The following is a 14,882-nucleotide window of genomic DNA, read 5'->3' on the forward strand; positions in this document are numbered from 1 at the left end:
GTATTGTGAATCTTAACTAAATATCAAGGGTGACTGCAGGGAGAGACTGGAGCGCTGGGGAGGGGAGAGGATGGAGAGGATCGTTTACTAATCAGATGATTATATGTTAAAACTTTAAGCCTTCAGAATCGCTCGTGGCCCGGAAAACCAGCCGAGCTGTTACCTCCTGTGCCTTCCTGACCTTTCCCCCTTCAGGCAGGGCTGCTGGAAGCTCCTGGTCGGGCCAAGGGCAGAGGGGCTTTGGGAAGCGCCCGGCCCTGGGGGAGTTGAGCAAGTGCTTGCAGGGGGTGTCAGTGCAGGGGCCAGGGCGGGCGGCGTGGAGCAGGAGCGTTTCCCTCCCTGCCGTGAGCGCCGGGCATGGCGCCCTCCCCGTGTGCTGCTCGACAGGGAGGGGAGCACTCCGTGAACGGGGAGCGCAGCCTCGCCGGAGCGCGCGGGGTGCTGCGGGGCAGGGATGCGGCAGCGGCCGCAGCGCGTGCGCGCGCTCAGGGCAGCCCTCGCGGCGGGGACGGCGGCGGGGACGGCCCAGGTGCGGCGGCCACCGCGTGGCTCGGCCCAGGCCGGACAATGGACGGAAGCCGGGACGGACGTGGCTATTGTTGAGCCGGCCCCCGCCTCCAGGCTTGCTCCAGCCCCCCGCTCCGTCCCTGCTTCCCGCTCTATTTTGGGAGCAGCCTCCTGGCCGGGGCTGCAGGGAAGGCCACGGCCCCAGGTGTTGGCCTGGGCGATGCCTGCAGCTAGAAACAAGAATCAGGTGCTAAATGCTGGAGGCTATGAATAAACCAGACCCTTTTCCAGGTGCACAAAGCAGAAATTTCCGCATCCTATGAGTGTTTCACTCTGTTTTTCCCTGCAGCTGGCAGGGCTCAGCTTTCCCTGGGTGATCGTACTTGGTAGCTTCACCAACAGCCGGACACTTGTGGTTATGGGCCAAGTCCTGTGTTGCTGCCCCACGCCACTCCCCCTGGGCTGACGATGTGAGCGGGGCTCTAGGGGAACTTTCCTGCTCTGCTCTAACTCACCTGAAAAGTCCTCCACTTTCATCACCGCAGCAGTAGCCCAAAGGCTCGAGGTGGATGCGTTGCACTAGCTGGATAAACCACAGTGGATGGGTGCTAAAATACCTCTTGGGCAGGAACTGGGAGGTGGCCACGCTCCAAAAAGTGCCGTGGGCCGAAGTCACAGCCCTCCTGCACACCTGCCATCAGCAGCATCTTCCTTTGGGATTTTCTCTTGTGTGTTAGGCAGCTGGGCAGACGCTCCAGATTTTGTGCCCCCGATGTGCGGTGGGATTTGGGCAGCAAATGATGGTGGCTCCACCTTGGAGGGGTCTGATCCTTGTAGGCGAGAGAAGAGCGGTGGCTGCCACTCACTTCCCAAGCGATCCCTGCGGAGCCGGGGCGGTTTTTCTCTCCTTTGGCCTATTCGCCTTTGAGCAGCCTGGGGAGACGGGCAGTTCCTCCTCCCCGGGCAACTCGATACCGAGCCCGACTGGCTCCTTTTCGCTCATGCAGCCTCCCACACGCCTCTCTGCTGCTTTCCTGCCTTCCTCCTCTGCGTCCCTCCTCCTCTTCCTCCTTTTGCCGTCTGCCTCCTCCTGCCCTCGCGCCTGCCTGGGGCGCCTGCTGGAAGGGCCAGCTCGAGGCGGTCGCTAATTTCCCTCTTGCTGCTCTCCTCAGACTCGTTATTCCCGCTTGACATCGCCGCTGTGAAGAAGGACCACAGTTTCCTGGACCAGGACTCGCTCAAGTCGCTGTGCAGGTACCTTCCCTGGGGACATGCCCACGTGTGGCTGGGAGAAACGGGCTGCGGGCTGGAGAAACAGCGCCTGGAAGGGCCGCGTCCACGGCGAGCGGCAGCGTACGGGTTGCTTGATGGTGGTTGATGCTTCGTTCTTCTGAGTCTGGAAAAGTTGCTAGCTTGTTGGATGGAGTGTGATGGGAGGGAAACTGCAGCGGCTGGAACACAGAGCCCCTTGGGAACAGGCGTTCACCAGGAATTTTTCGCTCGGGCTGTATTTCAGTTTTATGTAGGGGTAGCTCCAGCCTGTAGAGCTCTACTCAGAAATGGATTAGTCGGAGGTAAACTCTGAGCAGAAGTACAGGTACACAGACATTTTTCCTGTACCAGCCACCCATGCTCTGCTCTTCCACTGCTAGCTGCTCCAAATCGTCCCTCCTGCCCACGCGTGGGATCCTGAGGTCAATGAGACTTTTTCTCCCCCAGACGTATTTTGTATAGCTTTATTTGCAAGGGTGCTTGATAAAGCCTCTGAGAATAAAACAGTTTTTGGAAATCGCATCTCTGGAAAAGGGATTTTGCTCAGTTGTTTGCAAGGCAAATTCAGGTCAGGGTGCCTGAAATTCTATCTGTGGGCAGAGCTTCACGTTGTCATCTGGCGCTTCCACCTGCAAATAGAAGCAAATGTGCAGTGAGGGATTCTGAGTTTTCGAGCAATGAGGGCACAGCGTGCGGCCTGCGAGCTGGCAGGCAGCCCTCGCGTGGGTTCAGGAGCTGGGACTTTGGTGACGGGGCCAGGAGCGTCTCCGCAGTCGAGTTCGGCTTGCGAGGCTGAGGTCTGTTTTGGTAGGTTCGTTCTCTTTTCCTGGAATAAACATTGCGTTGGCTGTTCTGAGTAGGGATTTCTCTTTTAATGAAGTGCGTGGCTAGAGGCCTGCGCTTAGTTTGTGTGAGTAACATTAGTCATCCCAAGCGCCTGGCAACAGCAGCGACGTGATATGTTTTCCACAAAGACACACTACTCTGCAGCATCAGCGTTGAAAATAGCTCCAGGAGATGCCACCGTGTGTTTTTTTTGGGAGAGAATGTATTATGGTATTTTGACGATGAGCTCTGTAAATGCTACTGTCATCACCAAGCAAAAATATCTCCAAGAGGGGAGACTTGGTCCCGCCACCGTCTCCGGTGGCCCACGCAGGCTGTGCGCCGCTCTGGCCCTGTGAGTGACTCAGGTCCCTGTTGTTGTTTTTTTGGAGCAATCACGGTGTCTGTGACCCTACACCGACTCCGCGACAAGAAACTGAGCGGTGCCTACTCAGCACAGCCTGGCTTTCCTTCCCACGGGCGCTTCTGTGCGAAAGAGAGGATGAGAGAGGAACTTCAGCTGTTTTTTATCTACTTCTGCAACACGGAGGCTGCTCTGCTGGGCAGGGAGGCGATCCCCTGTTTTAGCTTCCCTGGGGGCATTGCAAGATCTTGTTTTTTCCCTACTGCAGTCATAGCAGGGTGGGGAAGCTGAGTCGGTTCTGAAGCGCTGGGTAGGGAGCCGTTCCTGCCCGAGCTTTGATGTCCTCTAGTCTTTGCCTGCCTGGCAAAGGTTCCAAGACTGTTTTGCTTCAGAAACTTGGACCAGGGTCATCTCTACCCGCTCGTACGATCCCTTCATCGCTGAGGCCTCGGGGCTGCGTGTGCTCTGGATGAGATGTGGAGGACCAAGGTTCTGGGAACAGAAACATCTGGAGCCGCTTTCCAAAGCTGTTGTACAGCCTCTGGGGTCCTTGAGGAGACTACGGGCAGCATTTGGCTAACAAAAAGTCCAAAAAGGGAAATTCAACCTATAGCTCTTCCAAGAAAATGAAATCCCCTGTACATGTGTTGTTCTCCACTGGCACAGACAAGTTTCCATGTCACTCCCTTTCCCGCAATTTCATGAATTCAGTCCCTTTGCTGCTGGGTGTCTCAAGGCAGTGCGGGAGGCTGCTCGGTGGATGTGACAGGCAGGGCCCGCGTTTGACGCTGCCGCTGCTCAGGTAAAGCCAGTTTGCTTCCAGCTCTGCCTCTCTGCTCTTGTCAGTCAGGGGAATTTTCTCTCCAAAGCCACGATGCTTGCGGGAATGCCAGGGAATGCCAGGCCGTTCTTAGGTGACGGCGGGTAAACCCAAGGGACTTTGCTCTCTCGAGCGGAGCACCAGCACGACCGCCAGCCCTCAGTTTTGGGCACACGCCTGTTCTTACTTCAGAGTTGTGTTTTCTTCCCCGATACGCTGACCTGCAGCGCCCTGGAAGGCTCTGGCACCGCAGCAGTGACACTGTGGGACGTGACTAGCTATGCCCGCCGTGCACAGAATGGGCCTGCAAACCATGACCGTCTGCCGCGGGGCTCCTTAACGGGCTGCAAAAGGGGCAAAGACAAACCTTGGTAGAATGAACCTGGTTTTCTTCAGCTGAGCAGGCTTGATATCCGCATGCTGGAACACAACTTCTGTTGTGCTTCTAGTAGCATTTATGAAGCTGCTAATTAAACTGAGGTAATTGGAGATTCATTCACTTCAGTAAATAACAACAAAATGAAACAGGATCTTAAGCTCTGTCCTGGAGAACTTGAAGGGGCAAGCCCAGCAGGTTCAGGGAAGGGCCAGCGGCCACGCGCTCCCGGCGCCTCCTCGGGCTCCGCACGGACGCGGTGACTCACATCCCTCCAGCTCCGGCCGAGCAGCCTTCCCCTTCCTGTGGTCACCCTTTTGGGGCGGTCTCGCTTGGATTCCTGCAGAATGTGCTCATAAAAGCGCATATTCAGGACTCTTTGATTGTGTTTTCTTTTCCCCTGTGCGTTGCTGTCCCGTGCGGAGCCCGGAGCCGGGCAGGCAGCCTGGAGCGCGCTCGGCGCGGATGCATCCCACGCACGTGCCCTTAGGGAACTCTCTGCTGTGCAGCGAGCCCGGAGCGAGTGTGGGGAGACGCGGTTCTCTGAGCACGCCGGGGGGGCTCGCGCCACGGATTTGCCATCCTTCCTGCTGGGCTCTTCCTGCTTGTTCCGTAGCTGTTCCGTTGGCGGCTTCCTGGTGGAAACCGCTACCAAACGGATCGGAAGTTGAGCAACAGATAAAGCAAGCGGGGCTTAATCTGCCCTCAGCCCACGGCTTAGCTGCCGGCCCGGAGGACCCTGATAGCAGCCGGAGAGGTGGATTGTGTCTCCCTGTCCCACTCGAGCGCTTAGTTACAACTGGAGCTGGGGAGAGGCTGCTCTCAATCCTACTCCTGCTCTGGCCGTGCTGCTGGAGCCTGCGCTCTGTGTCCTGCCGGAGCAGGGCTGTCGCGAGCCGGGCTGAGCATGCATGCACTCACAAGCGGAGTGAAGACCATCTGCATCGGGGCCTCTGCAGCCAAGAGCAGCCTTGGCATTAAACCCACTGGGTCACCAAGTTGCGCTGCCTTTGATCTCCTTGCCTGGGACGCTTGTCGTGCTCTCAGGGCTTGGCATTCACAACATGAAACCAGAATGGTCCCAGTGTTCGGTGGTGCCGCCGGAGCGAGGCCCTCGAGGATCAAAGGCCGAGCTTGCCCCGGCGCGCGGGGGAGAGGGGGTCGCTGTGCTGGGGCCCTCGGGCCCCATCGGCGCCGCGTGGGGTTAATGGGAGCCCGCGCGGCTGCTCCGGGGGCAGCTGCAGAGCTCACAGCTGCCCCAGTCCTGCTGCTCGTGGCACTGTCTGCAGCAAGGGTGGGAGCTGAGTGGAGCCGGCGCCCTCGGGACACGCGGCCAAGGCGCTCGAAAGCGCCTGCCCAGCCCGCGGTGCCACCTTTGATGCTGCTGCTGCAAGTGAGCAAACAGGGCTGGCAGAGCTGCGAGCGCGCGGGCTCAGCGGGGCGCCCGGCTGCCTGCGCCCGAGGAGCTGGTGTCCCTGACGGAGGTGCTCGCAAAGCTGGCCCATGACCAGGCACGTGTGTCCCGGCGCGCCGGAGCCCTTGGAGCCCTCTGCCCGGAGGCAGCGGTGGCGGAGGCTCGTGGTGACGCTCCCGTGCTTGGAACTGCGAGGTCTCCGGTAGCCCTGTCCCCAAGCCGGGGGTGCCGACCCGCCCCGGGACCATGTGCTCCATTGGGAATAACCTCGGAGCTGCCCCAGACACAGTGTGTCCTTCTGATCCCCTGGTCCCCAGCTGTTTGGTGGCAGGTGACAATATGCAACAAGAGCTCTTAGATTGGAAAAAAAAAGCCATGCAGCTCGAGCAGGAAGCCGGAGCCCAGCCCAGCTGCTCTTGTTTCCTTGCAGGAGGCTGATGACCCTGAACACATGCGCCTCCATGAAGCTGGAAGTCCGCTTTCAGCGTAAACAGGTACGTGGGCCCCGCGGAGCCGCTCGGGAACAGCGCTCTCCTCTTAGTAATGGCTGTGCCAGCAGCGCTGGCGCTCGCTGGAGGTGGCACCAGCCCTTCCCTCTGCCCCTGCCTGGATAGAGCCGGGATGGAGCCGCCTCCCGGGATGCGGCGGGAAGCACTGGGAGCCGGTGGGAGGCCGAGCCGGGATCTGGGTCGCGCTGGGGCTGTGGGGCTCCCTGCTCCAGCCACCCTTTGTGCAGGGACACCTGGGTGGTTCTTTCCCGCTCCTCTTTCTCCGTCACATTCCCAGCATCGGAGGGAAGTTCCTGCAGCACCAGGTGTCTTGCTCTATGCCTGGTCCCTTGGCTTCGTCCGTGCATCCCTGGCGGAGTGCCCAGTGCCAGCGGTCCCGCTTGTCCCCTTCCTTGGCAGGGGCAGGAAGCGCCGCCCGGCGCGGTGCTGTTTGCGCGGGCTGGGCCTGCTCCACGTGCGCAGCGGGACCCCCGCGCCAAGGGCTCCCAGCTGTCCAAAATCACAGGAAGGGCTCCGGGGGGATATTGTTCCCGTGTCCGGATCCCTTTCTCAGAGCACAAACAAGCAAAGGGAAGGGGACCCGCGACGCCCTGCCTGCCTCCCCCCTGCTTGTGCTGCGGCTGTTGCAACAGGTCCCCGGCAGTGGGTTTAAAATAGAAATGCCGCAGATAGAGCAGATAGTTGCTAGGAGGGCTGGCTGGGGCAGATGCGCCGAGGCTGTGCGCTCCAGCTCAGCACAGAGCCCGCAGCTGCACTGCTCTTCCTTGGCTCCATTTTTATTCATCACCGTTTTCAGGAAATTGTGACTTTGGCCATCCAAAGTCCAGGGAAGCATTAGATAAACGGCCGTGTTAGTTGGACCGACTGAAGCAAGTAGCCCGGTGTTTTGGATACCTTCCCATGACCATACTGCTTTACTGAAGAAACAAACTGTTCTATGGAGATCCCTTAATGGGAAGCTGATGGACTGTGTTTTGGCATAAAAAAATCTATTGGCATATTAATAACAAACTTTTCATATTTCCTTTAATGAATAATACATGTAAAATGTACAGCAGTTTAGTATTATGCATGTGGAAATCGTTATGTGGGTGTATTCCTACTTGTTCCAACCACCTTTATTTTGGGTTGGGGAATCGCGCTGCACTGAATGCCCAGATCCCTTCCTCTCCTTCCGTTTGCCCGCAGGAAGGGAGCGGAGGATGAGCTAGTGCAGCCTGTGTGTAACGGGTCAGCGCTAGGAGTCAGGGCAGGATCCTCCTGGGTGAGTGCAGGGAGGGCCCAGCTCTCCGCAGGATGTTTCCCGTATCGGTTGTTTCTTCTCTTTCCATGGAAAGCATCATCTCGGGAAGGAGCCGGCTGCTCTGCGTCCCCCTTTGCTCCATCCTTATCAGTGCTAGGACAGAGCAGGCCACACGTAACGGAGTTGGTCTCGAGGGTGGCTTGGCTGGACCTGGGACTTTTCTGTCAGGTCTTGGAGGCCGTGGGCCTGAATCCTAACTCAAGAACACTTCTGACGTGAACAGATCTCTCGGAAGCAGAGGTGCTGGTGTGTCACTGCGTGTCTAGCTGGCTCAGTCCCTCAGGGCCTGCTCTGACATGGCCGGATGGCTCGCGGGGCTGGCACCTCGGGACGGGTGCAGCACCAGGGCACGTCAGGCCGTCACGAACCCCCGGCGAGGTGGCTGCTGCGCTCTGTGAGGCAGGAGTAGCACCTTCCCCGGCAGCAGAGCCCGCGGCTGGGCAGAGTGCCTGGCCCCAGCATGGAGCGGGGTGGCCGCGTCCTGCAACGCTCGCGCTTGCGGCTCGTGCTCTCCGTGCGAAGCAGCTCCGAGCCCTGCGCCCCCGGCGTGAGGCTCCGTCCCGGAGCAGCGGGGAGGAGGAAGGGGGACTGCTCCATTGCTCTGATTCTCCCCTGTTTTTGGACACCCTTAGAATGAAGACTCCGAGGAGGAAGATCTGTGTGCCATCAGCGACCGGTGGGCTTTTCAGAGGGAGAGCAAGAGGTGGTCGAGAGTGGGCTCGGTGGACGTGCTCTCGCAGGGCTCCGATGTCCTGAACGGCTCCCTGAGGCAGACGTCGAGCCGCGAGAGCCTCCTCACGGACCTGAGCACCAACCTGGAGGCCGTGTCCCTGCACAGCAGCGCCAGCACGGGCAGCACTGCCGGCACGCTCGGCATCGTGGTCACGCCGCCGGAGCCGTCCCCTACACGGGACGCTGCTCCCAGTGCCAAATCCAGCCAAAGCTTAAGTGTCCATTCCCTGACAGACCAACCCTCGCACCGAAGTGAGGGCTCCAAGGAGAAACCCAGGAAACGAAGGTCTCGCAGCTTCCTGAAGAGGATAGAGTCCCTCCGAAGGAAGGACAAAGAGAAGACCAGATCGGAAGAGAAGGATGCCCCAAACTGCGGTGTCTCAAGTACACCGGAATGGGACACGGTGAAGCGCAACGGGGACCTTACAGCCACCAAGGACGCCTGCCCTAAAAGAGGAATATCCGCTTCTTTCCATGGCAAAAAGCGCTTCTTTTCCGTGTCGTACAGGACTAACCGCCTGCTGGGCTCGCGAGGGAGCCGGGCGAGCACGGACACGAGGCGTGGGGGCCTTTACCTGGAGGACCTGGAAGCGGCCATGGACAAGGGGGACGCATGGGCCGGGGCCGAGCGCCCGTGCCGGGTGGCGTGCCGGGGCGACTGCCTCGTCTACGTGCCCAGGGACCACAAGCCGGGCACCTTCCCCAAGTCCCTCTCCATTGAGAGCCTGTGTCCTCTGAGCGGCGGCTCCCTGACCGCCTGGAAACCCGGGAACACGGCGGGGGCACTGCTGGGAGGTGGCGGCAGCAGCAGCAGTGTGGAGGATGCGTCCTCCCCGCGTGGCTTCGGCTACCGGCAGCGCACGGGCTCCTGTAGCTCCTTGGGCAGCCGCCTGAGCGTCTACGACAACGTGCCCGAGGGCAGCAGCGGTGAGGATTTCTGCAAGGGGGATGCAGAGGTGACGTACGAGAACCTTGACGACATACTGCAGCACGTGTGGGGCCTGCAGCAGAAAGTGGAGCTCTGGTATAAAGCCATTTCCCCTGAGCTGGCCGGGGAGGAAGGGGGCGAGGAGGACGAGGAGGAGGAGGAGACGGACTCAGGCGGGGAGCCCGCCTTCCCTTCGAGCCTGCACCTGGAGGAGCAGTCCATGTCCGACGTGGGCACGTCGGCCAGCGATTTTGACAGCACGGGCAACTCCCTGAACGAGGCTGAGGAGCTGGAGATGCGGGAGCGGCGGGACTCGGGCGTGGGAGCATCGCTGACGCGACCGTGCAGGTGAGCGGCGCCGGGGCCAAGCTCTCCTGCTGCGGCCCGCAGAGCTTGCGCCAAGCGCACGGTGCCGCCCGGCCCCGTCCTGTCCCTGCGACCGTGCTGGGGGACAGTGCGGGGCCGTGTCCCGGCAGCCGCTGGGCCCCCTTCGCCTTGTGGCCTCAAGGACGGAACTGCCGCGTCTGCTCGGAGAGCGCTCGCTGGGCCGCTGGTGCACTCTGGTGGCTGCTGCTTGCCTTGTGCGCTGGGAATCCTCCACCAGGCTGGGCTGGGCTCCTGCAGCCCCGGCAAGGAGGGCAGAGCACAGGCTGGCAGCATGCGGGGGACCCGCTGGGTGGGAATGTCCCCTGTGCTTGGGGACAGCCTGTCAGAAGCCTCCCTCAGGCAGCCGGTCTCAATGGCTTGGGGACTGTTTGCAGTGGGTTTCTCCCTCCCCGCATGGACAGGGAGTGTGAGGGGGGCTCTGTGCTTCGCTCTGTGCGGGGCTCCTGCAGGTTTGCACCCTCCCGGACACCGGGTTCTGCTCCAGGATGTGCTGGGCCAGTGCTCCCTTGTGGGGAGCAGAGGGAGGATGTGTTGCCGCGAGGGTCCCAGGGGAGCTGCCCTTTAAAGCAAAAGATATCGGTCAACGTCTGGCATCCCGTGCTGCTGCCAGCACCCTTCAACACTTGGTTCGCGAGCCCTGGGGTCAGCAAGGGGGCCGCACGGGCACCACTCCCCGCGGGCTGCGCAGCGCGAACAGCGTCACCGCGAGCCTGTCCCCTCAGCATCAGCCTGTCCCCTCAGGAAGCTCCGCTGGCACAGCTTCCAGAACTCGCACCGGCCCAGCCTCAACTCGGCCTCCCTGGAGATCAACCGCCAGTCCTCGGCGCAGCTTAACCTGCTCCAGAAGTGCTCCCTGCTCCGCCTCACGGCCCTCATGGAGAAGTACTCCGTGCCGCACAAGCAGGCCTGGACGTGGTGAGCGGGCGGGCAGGGAGCGGGCGGGCGCCGCGCGCGTTGCAGCCGTGTCAGGCAGAGCGGTGGTTCCCATCACAGCTAAGCGCTGAGGCACGGGGGCTTGCAGGATGCAGCATGTGCTGTTCAAATGCTGCTCTCACGCCCCAGCCATGCCCAGGGTGCGTGCATGTGCGGCTGCAGGGATGCTGAGGGAGGGCTGCGTTTCGCTGATGTGTCTGTCCCACCCCTGCAGGACGGTGCCCAAGTTCATGAAGCGGAGCAAAGTCCCCGACTACAGGGACAAGGCGGTGTTCGGGGTGCCGCCCGTCACCAACGTGCAGAGGACGGGGCAGCCACTGCCGCAGAGCATCCAGCAGGCGATGCGCTACCTGCGCAGCCAGTGCCTGGACCAGGTGAGGGGACGTGTGGTGCCACCGTGACCGGCCCGGCTCCCACGCGGCTGGCGTGGGTAGGCAGCACTGCCATGGGGATGGTGCAAAATGCCTGTTTGTGGTGAAAGGGGAGGCCGAGAATTTCTGGCAGCTCCGCGTCCCCTGGCATTCCTGCGGCCAGGCTCCTCAGTGCTGCTCAGGACCGAGGCTTTCCAGGGAAGGGGCTTCTCCTGCATCCTAGGAGGGTCACCCTGGGCCTTGGGGTATTGCGGCCTCCCAGCATGGTCCTGTATCCACTTTGCCTCTCACCAAGGACCTGTTCTTGCCTGGGCAGGTTGGCATTTTCCGTAAGTCGGGGGTGAAGTCCCGCATCCAGGCGCTGCGGCACATGAACGAAACCAGCCCTGAGCACGTCAGCTACGACGGGCAGTCGGCCTACGACGTGGCCGACCTGCTGAAGCAGTATTTCCGCGACCTGCCCGAGCCCATCTTCACCAGCAAGCTCACCGAGACCTTCCTGCAGATCTACCAGTGTGAGTGCTGCTGTGAGGGGTAGAGCCGCCCGGGGCACGTGAGGGGACCAGGGTCCAACGGGAGCCACTCGCAGGCAGGTCAGCCACGGCACGCCAGCATGGGATGACGATCAGGGTCTCCCAGGAAAGAGGAGTCTCCGTTCTGGCTCCCTGCTGCATTTGAAGGGTGTAGGGAACAGGCCCATGGAATAGTTGACAGCGGGCTTGTTGATTAGTTAGCACTGGGTGACTCCACGTTGGGATGGCTCTGGCTGACCTCAGGTTCCTCTGTGCCCTCAGTTGTGTCCAAAGAGCAGCGGCTGCAGGCCGTGCAGGCAGCTGTTATCCTCATGCCCGACGAGAACCGGGAGGTGCTGCAGACCCTGCTCTACTTCCTCAGTGACATCGCCTCCGCGGAGGAGAACCAGATGACGGCCGGGAACCTCGCCGTGTGCCTGGCCCCCTCCATCTTCCACCTCAACGTCTCCAAGAAGGAAAGCACCTCGCCAAGGTGATGATGCTGTGGCCTTCATGGCCCTCCTATGTTCCCCATCTGCTCCTTTTGGAGCTCTCTGCGTTGCCCCTTCCCTGTCCTGGGAAGAGCAGGCTGCCCATTCCAGGTGGGAACAGGCCTGTTCTCGGCACAGCCCTCCTCTTCCCTGCTCGGCAGAGCAAGGAGCCGCGGGGAATCGGTGTGTCTGGGTTTAGCACCCTGTTGCGTGGCCCTAGTGATGTGCCCTCCTTTGCAGGGTGATGCACAAGAGGGGCACCATGGGCAAGCCCGACCAGAAGGACCTCAATGAGAACATGGCAGCAACACAGGGGCTCTCCCACATGATCACGGACTGCAAGAAGCTCTTCCAGGTGGGTGCAGCTGTCCCGGGTGGATCCAGCTCCCCCAGCCTGGTGCAGCTCTCCTGCCTGGCGTTGCTGCCTGCAGGTGCTGCAGGGACAGCACGAGCGCGTGGTGAGTGTGCAGGCTTTGCGGGTGAGCGTGGGAAGGCACCGCCTGCTCAGGACACGTGTTCAGAAAGGCCGTGTCCATCCTCCCTGGTCCCCCTAGCCAGGTGAGGAACTGTAGCGTTCTAGCTGTGCAGGACCAGGGACTGGGTGAGGATGCCCAGCGGTGCCCAGCATCAGGGAGATGTATAACTGGGCAGATGGGCACTGGCCTGTGTTAGCAGCGTTTCTGTTTAGAACTTCCTCGGTGCAAGGGCAGTGGAACTGCTGCCTGCTGCACCCATGTTTCACAGCCTGCAGATCTGCCCGGCTTTCTGAAGCCTGTGTGTGTTCTCTCTGCAGGTCTCGCATGACATCTTGCTCCAGCTGAGCAGCTCCTATATGGCGGCAGACGCTTACCCACATCCCCTATCTGAAGTCATCCGTCAAGGGGAGGGCAAGGATCTGCACTCCTATTTTGAGCAGACCATCCAGAAACTGCTCAAAGAGTCGTCAGAGAAATTCAAGGGCTGGCTGAGCCATCCTGGCCCCCTGAACACGGAGCTCTCCTGCAAAAAGGTAGATGTTACTGCGGGAGAATGTCTATCCCGTGAGCACAGGGAGCCATAGGTGCTTGCTCTTCTGCTGAGCGTCCTGGTGCCTTCGGCAAGGGGGAAGGTCAGTGTCAGTAAAGCTGTGGGGCTGCCTGCCTGACCAGTCCCATTGCCCGGCAGGTTGGTGACGGGCAGCCACTGCGTTTGTGGAAGGTCTCCACGGACATTGAGGCCCCTCCGCCCATGGTGCTGCACCGGATCCTTCGGGAGCGTCACCTCTGGGACGAGGACCTGCTGCAGAGCAAGGTGGTGGAGGCGCTGGACAAGAACATGGAGGTTTATCACTACGTGACGGACAGCATGGCCCCCCACCCGCGCAGGGACTGCGTGGTGCTCAGGTGAGCGCGGGCAAGGACCAGGCCTCGGGGACCTGATCCCTTGCCCCCCATCCTGTGGGTGCTTCTGGTGGAGCAGTCCTGGTAACAAGCATGGACAGAGCAAGGTGTCTTGTTCTCCTGGTGGGCTACACCTCCGTGCTGAGGGTTTCGGTAGGCTCTTGGTCTCGTGTTGGTGCTTCCTACAGGCTTTTGGTCTCTGCCAGCTCCGTGCTGGCACTGCCCTCCTGTGGGGCGCTTGGTGGCCCAGGAGATGCCCGGGATGTGCGTGCTCGCCGGCACTGAGGTCTCTTGTTCTGTGCTGCAGGCGCTGGTGCACGGACCTGCCCCGGGGGGCCTGCCTGCTCATCTCCATGTCCGTGGACCACGACAAGCTGCAAGTGGAAGGAGGCGTCAAGGCCGTCGTGTTGACCTCTCAGTATCTCATCGAGCCCAGTGGCATGGGCCGCTCCAAGGCGACGCACATCTGCAGGGCCGATCTCAGGTACTGGGAAACCCTCCGCGTCCACGCGCTGACCCGACACCAGGCACCCGCGAGCCGTGACGGGCCAGGGCGCGATGGGGAGGCCGGCACACGCGGTGCTTGCTCCTTAGTGGGCTTGTCCTGCCCGCAGGGGCTGTTACAGCCCTTTGGCCCTGCAGCCCCATCGCCCACATCAAGGAGGCCGGGTTGGGAGCCGCCTGCTCCGTGCTCGGCAGGGAGCCGCCAGCCCAGCGTTAGCCCCTGTTGTCACTGCTGGCAGCCCACCAGGTCACAGCTCGGTGTGTGGCAGTCAGTCCTTCAATGCTGCTCTAGCAAACGCCAGGTCTGAAACACGGTGTTAGCCGTTTCTCTGCAGCTTCAAGCTGAGCAGCAGTGTAGTGGTCCAAGGGCAGGCTGATACAAGGGACTGTCTGTTCATCGCTGTGGGCTGGGGTTATCCTGGCTGTTTCTTGGATGATCTTTCATTTTGATGTGTGCCACAGCAAGGTGAGGGGAAAGCACATTCCCTTTCCTGTGGAACAGTGCCTGTTCATCATCTCGTGGTCCATCCCGTTAGGAACTAACTAGGCTGCCCCTGAGCCAGAAATGGTGCTCTTATCTTTGGCACATGCCAGCAGTGACTTCTGCCTGCTCATCCCTCCTGTTGGGTTGTTCTCTTATCCAGGGGACGATCTCCAGAGTGGTACAACAAGGTCTTTGGACATCTTTGTGCCATGGAGCTGGCAAGGATCCGAGATTCTTTCCCAGTGTTGAGTCCAAATGGCCCCGAGACGAAGATCTGAGGCACCTGGAAGACAAACTGTCCTGATTGATCGTGGACTTCCCAGCTGATTTGGGCTGGACCATCCTGAGGGAAGCGAGGAGATGGCCACCTCTCGGCGTGTGGTTGTGGAGGGGGCTCGGAGGATGGTGCGCGCTCGGGCACGTACTATTATAAGCCTCCTTTTACACGGATCTGGCTACCCCTCTGCAGGAGCCACTGTCAGAGTGTCTAGCTCTGCAGAGCCCCTTCTTCTCCCCCTCCAGGGCTCTTGACCATTGCCCCGCAGGGGACAAGGGAAGCCCCCCAGTCTCCTGCCCCTGGTACCTGTTGCTGCTTGGGATGGCGCTTCCTGCAGCGCTCTGGAGAGCGGTTCCTGCAGAGGCAAAGCCGGCATGGCCGGGTCTGCGCAGGAAGGAGCCTGCGGGCAGCAGCTTGAGTGTCCAGGGCAAAGAGAGGGGCAGGGGATGAAACCCCCTGCGCTGGACTGGGAAGCCGGGCTGGGATGCAGTGGG

The 14,882-nt window shown here is 60.9% G+C and overlaps 1 protein-coding gene across 1 annotated transcript in view; it reads left to right on the forward strand.

The window, feature by feature from the left end:
• The window catches only part of STARD8 (StAR related lipid transfer domain containing 8), a 33,767-nt gene extending 19,311 nt beyond the window's left edge, over positions 1-14,456 (forward strand). The window contains exons 3-14 of the mRNA XM_010216878.2: positions 1,680-1,761; positions 6,009-6,072; positions 8,023-9,398; positions 10,179-10,352; positions 10,585-10,744; positions 11,058-11,256; positions 11,536-11,746; positions 11,985-12,099; positions 12,538-12,753; positions 12,909-13,126; positions 13,431-13,607; positions 14,272-14,456. Coding sequence (XP_010215180.2) covers positions 1,680-1,761; positions 6,009-6,072; positions 8,023-9,398; positions 10,179-10,352; positions 10,585-10,744; positions 11,058-11,256; positions 11,536-11,746; positions 11,985-12,099; positions 12,538-12,753; positions 12,909-13,126; positions 13,431-13,607; positions 14,272-14,389 — 3,110 coding nt within the window. The 3' untranslated portion in view covers positions 14,390-14,456. The remainder of the gene's footprint in view (positions 1-1,679; positions 1,762-6,008; positions 6,073-8,022; positions 9,399-10,178; positions 10,353-10,584; positions 10,745-11,057; positions 11,257-11,535; positions 11,747-11,984; positions 12,100-12,537; positions 12,754-12,908; positions 13,127-13,430; positions 13,608-14,271) is intronic.
• The last annotated feature ends 426 nt before the right edge of the window (positions 14,457-14,882 follow it).

Source organism: Tinamus guttatus, unplaced genomic scaffold, assembly GCF_059628265.1.
Source record: "Tinamus guttatus ecotype Peru unplaced genomic scaffold, ASM5962826v1 Tinamus_guttatus_pri_ptg000256l, whole genome shotgun sequence".
Lineage (NCBI taxonomy): Eukaryota > Metazoa > Chordata > Aves > Tinamiformes > Tinamidae > Tinamus > Tinamus guttatus.